The sequence below is a fragment of the Micromesistius poutassou genome, assembly GCF_964030765.1.
Source record: "Micromesistius poutassou genome assembly, chromosome: 6".
NCBI classification, from domain to species: Eukaryota; Metazoa; Chordata; class Actinopteri; order Gadiformes; family Gadidae; genus Micromesistius; species Micromesistius poutassou.
This window is the reverse complement of record NC_140276.1, coordinates 4,864,513-4,869,342: the sequence shown is the minus strand read 5'-3', so window position 1 is coordinate 4,869,342 and position 4,830 is coordinate 4,864,513. Positions and strand designations below refer to the sequence as shown.

The following is a 4,830-nucleotide window of genomic DNA, read 5'->3' as shown; positions in this document are numbered from 1 at the left end:
ATCAGTAATTAAAATAATCCAACGCTGTCTTGTTTTGTACACTGTTAACAAGCACCTTAAGTGCAGACCATACATCGCTAAATTAATTGTTTGATAAGCCATTGGAACATATTTAGTATGGCAGAATTAGACTACTTAGTCTCATATAATTAACTAGGCAGTAGTTATAGGCTCCTGTTGATATTTGCCACTGGATAGTGGTTGGTTCATATACTAAATAGACTTTAGAAATAATAGCATCAATAAATTGACCAGCAAATAGGCCTACTGATGCAGTCCCAGACTGTAACCGGGGGTGCAATGTCACAGCTTATTTTAATACACTGGCATTACAATAAACCAGGGCATCAAGACCATTATCGCTTCTGCTGCCCCTTTATGGGATTTCCTTAATGTATGCATGTTAAATAAACCAGTTCAATGTGTCCTAGGTGGGTTTAAGCACTCCCCTTGAAAGCTGAATCTGGCTCAAAGGCCGTCCAAATTAAAAACTGCACCGTGTATGTGCTCACCCAGACTCTGAACATTAAATACATAAACAGTTGTTCGATTAACAATGTAAACTGCTTCTGGCTCTCAGTCAAATATCAAAGCTCTCATACAATCAAGTGTCAAGCGTGTGCTTTTTTTTATTAACCGTCGTTGTGATTATTCGTAATTCAACAGTGAGCGGTAAACACATTTATGATTACATAAAGATAACCTTCGGTAGCACAATAGATAGCAGGACAATATATCACGACAAAGCATAGCAACGGAAGCTTTGTAACGGGGTATGAATGGAAAGATGATCCATTCTTGGATTGCAGGTTTTTGATGTAAACATGCTAAAAGGGGACTAGAGGCTATTCTTCCGAGTACATTATGTTCCATCTTTGTGGCGGTGCCATTGGAGCAGGGCCTTAGGGTGACACCCAGCACAATGCGGCTAAGTAGAGGCCCGATCGGATAACAGCAGAGAGGTGTGTGTGTGCGCGCGTGTGTGTGTGTGTGTGTGTGTGTGTGTGTATATGTGTGTGTGTGTGTGTGTCAGTCATCTTCTCCAGGTCCTGCCGCTCACCTGTCCAAAAACGGTCCCTGGCGGTCTCCCCCCGCCTGTAGGCCTGGGGGTTCTCTAAGCATCTCCTCGCGGGACTTTCATCACCTCCTCCGCCAAAGGAACATTAAACCCCTTTGTGCGACTAAATACCTAATACTCTCCATCACTCAAAGAGGGAAACGGGAGAGAGAGCTAATCAACTTAGCAGGATCATTAGCTCCGTCTTTTTAGCCAGACAGAATGGTGTTCTGTTCTCTCCGGGGAGAGGAGTCCTCAGAGACAGGGAAGTTACTGGTCTCAGGGCTATTTATTGCTCAAGGGGGAATATGTGCTCCTTGCAGTGACTAATGCTGTGTACGCCGTATGCGACAGTTACTGTTCTTCTCCTACGTCTCTTCCCTTCACGCTGTGTGTATTTTTATATATTCAATCCCATATTTATCAAGTTAACCTTATTTCATCTGCGATGTGGCTTGATTATCATGAATATGAATCACCTGATATTCGGGATTTAGTGCTGGCTTGTCATGCAGGAAATTAAAAACTATACACTTTAGGAACAAAAACAATGGGAAAAGAACTGCCTGGATTATACACAATGAGGCAAGAGTGTTTGGAAAACCAATGGATGGATCAAATTTCAATACCACAACTGCATTTGTGTGCATTCAGCAGTTGAAAATTCAACATTCATTGCACTGTTGACATAGAGCTAAAGCTAACTGTTTGCTTTAGTGTGCTACTCATCATAGTGCCTCTTTGTATGGCTGAGTGGAATCGAATTCTCATCCTCCTTTCCCCTCCTGTTTCCCCGCAACCCTCTCTTCTGTTTCAGGTATAAAACAGCTGTCACACAAAGCAGACAGATGGATGCGAGCATCGTACCTAGACCCGCTAACAGCATCAGATGAGCGTAGTTGGCGTCACAGACGGAGGCTTCGGAGGGTGTCTGCGCCAGCCTGTAAGGCAGAGACCTGGGCAGGCTGTCCAGGTGGCAGGGCTCCAAGGTCTCGTTGACTAGCAGATTGACCCAAACGGTGGTGTGGAGGGGGGCCGGCTTCCCGCCGTCACTCACCACGATGAACAGGTGATGCATCCCCAGGTCTGTCCCCAGCAGCCGCTGGGTCAGGGTGATGTTCCCCGACCTTGAATCCAGCCGGAAGGGGCTGCCGTGGGGGGCCGGCTCCTGGGCCGCGACGGTGTATGTGATCTCCGAGTTCAGCCCGGAGTCGTCGTCCGTGGCGTAGATCTTCGTTACCATGGTGCCCGCGGCGGTGGCCGGCGACACGGTCAGGCAGGACAGGTTGCTGTCGGGGAGAATCACTCTTGGCCGGTTGTCGTTGATGTCCTCGACAAAGATGGTGACCTTGGCGACGGAGGTCAAAGGGAACGGGCGGCCGTGGTCCGAGGCGAGCAGGTGAAGCTCGTACCGGTCGACTGTCTCCCGGTCAACGTTGGTGGTGCACCTCAGCATCCCCTGGGCGTTGTCCACGACGAAGGGGGCAGTGGTGTTTACTACGCAAACTTCCACGTCGCCGTTCTCCCCCACGTCCGCGTCCGTCACTCCTATCCTGCCCACGTGGGCGAGCGGCGGGAGGTTTTCGGGGATGAAAAATATGAAGTGCGGTGTAACAAACGCTGGCGCATTGTCATTCTGGTCGCGCACATGGATGGAAACGGTTGTTAGCGATTCTAATGGAGGAGAGCCATTGTCGCGTGCCAACACGCTGATTGTGTGCACATCCTGCTGTTCCCTGTCCAATGGGACGGTCACAAACAGCTGACCGGTCTGGCTCTCCATTCTGAAGATGGCAGCTGTGTATTTGCCCAGCCTATAGGTGACCCGGCCGTTGGGGCCGCTGTCTGCATCTGTAGCCCTGACGGTCAGCAGAGGCCCAGTTGGCGGCTTGTTTTCCACAACCTCCAGATGGTAATGAGGCTGGAGAAACTGAGGAATGTTGTCATTGACATCCACGACAAGCACCCTGATCTCTAGCCCAGAGCCTGTGTCCGTGTTGTGGCCTCCTGTCGAGGCCCCAGAAAACCCCACAGAAATAAGATACTCCCCTTTCATCTCGCGGTCTAAAGGTTTGGAGGTGGAAAGGAGATATTTGCCGTTCTGCGGGCTAAGCGTGAAAGGCACCTCTCCTTTAATGTTAAGACTCGCGTCGCCTAAGCCACTGTTCCCTCTCACCTCCAGGAGCGCTAAGACAGTAGGGGGCAGGTTCTCCGGTAACAGTATAGTCTGGTTTTCATGCTCCGCTATGAACCCAATCTTTATCTCCGGTGTATGCCTTGTGGAGCGGAGCACGGATACCGTTACCTGAGTGTCTGCCGGAGGGCAGTGCGGGCTGCTGGCCAACACGTGCAACACCAGCTCCTCGGCGCTGTCAGTCTGGAGGTTGAGAGTTAACCTGACGTGCCCCGTGAGGCCGTCCAGGCTTAACAGGTTTTTGGCCCGCTCGGATACCTTGGGACTGAGCGAGTAGGTGATGGCAGCGTTCAGGCCTAGATCTGGATCGCTGGCCCTGACCTGAGTGACCAGCGTTCCCCTGGCGGCGTCCCCCTGCACGGTGACTCTTTGGGGACTGTCGGAGACAAACCTCGGACAGTTGTCGTTGACGTCCATCACGTCAATGATCAGAGTCGCCGTAGCACTCAAAGGCTCGGATCCGCCGTCGGTGGCCACCAGAGACATGCGATACGTATCCTGGAGCTCCCTGTCCAGCGCGCTTAAGACAACCAGCGAAACAACGGTTCCCTTCTCCACTGATAAACAAAAGACCCCGTCGGAGTCTTGAAGGTCATACAGCAATTCCCCATTGGCTCCGCTATCCATGTCTGTGGCGCGGTCGTCCAGAGGAACACTGCTGCCCACCTCTATATCCTCAAGCAGACTCAGGCGGATCTCAACGGTTTCAAAGCGCGGCGCATTGTCATTGATGTCCTCTACGACTACATGAAACTGTACAAGGTCTCCAGAGGGCCCCACGATGGCATTATGTGGAATAATGCATTCCCCAGCCATTGTCTCCTCGGGGCACAGCGTCTCGTGATCCATCTTGTGCTCAGCAGTGTAGAGGTCCCCTGTGCTCCGATCCACCCACAGGTAGTTAAGGTTTAGCAGTTTAAACGGAGGGGGGAAGTCTCGGCGAAGGGTCCCCACACGGACGCCAGCCTCTTGTTCTTCTGCGATGTAAAATCGGGAGGTACCGCACACCATCTGCCGAAGATGGACCATAACCAGCACATGCTGAGAGGGTGGAGAAAAATGCATTCAGCTTAGGTTAGCACAACAAACCATGTTGCTGTCAACTGAATTGTCAAAAAACTGTCGGAACGATTTCACTTGCCTTAACTCAAAGTGGTATTAATTTTTACCTTCATGCATTAGTAAGGACTTGTAAAAGTGGGGACCGTAAAGGTCAGTCATATGAATCCACTCGCTGACAATTACTTGATTCTACAGCAATTCAGAACATTTAACAAATGACAAAAGGTCTTTGGTGTTCAACAAAAACCTATTCACCGTAGTGCATTTGAAATGTAACATCTGGGTAAATATTTAATGTCGGAAACAAGGTCACGTTTGACTGTCTGTCTGTTATCCTTTACAAGCCTGAACTTTAAAGAATTAATCTGTAAATAATTCAACGTCCTACTATCTTTCATTTTAAACACAAAATATAATATATAATGCTCTGAAGATCAAATATTTTTTTGTGGAAATAAAAAAAAAAGTATTTTTAATGTTGTGTTGTACTGACCTGTAGAAGTCCAGCCCAGTTCAT

The 4,830-nt window shown here is 49.3% G+C and overlaps 1 protein-coding gene across 1 annotated transcript; it reads right to left on the bottom strand.

Annotated features, from left to right (window-relative positions):
• Window positions 1–1,778: 1,778 nt before the first annotated feature.
• On the bottom strand, window positions 1,779–4,830 carry pcdh20l (protocadherin 20-like; the record flags this gene model as incomplete). Its single annotated transcript, XM_084469107.1, has 2 exons — window positions 1,779–4,292; window positions 4,807–4,830. 2 exons carry the CDS (start codon window positions 4,828–4,830, stop codon window positions 1,779–1,781), a joined length of 2,538 nt encoding a protein of 845 aa, XP_084325233.1.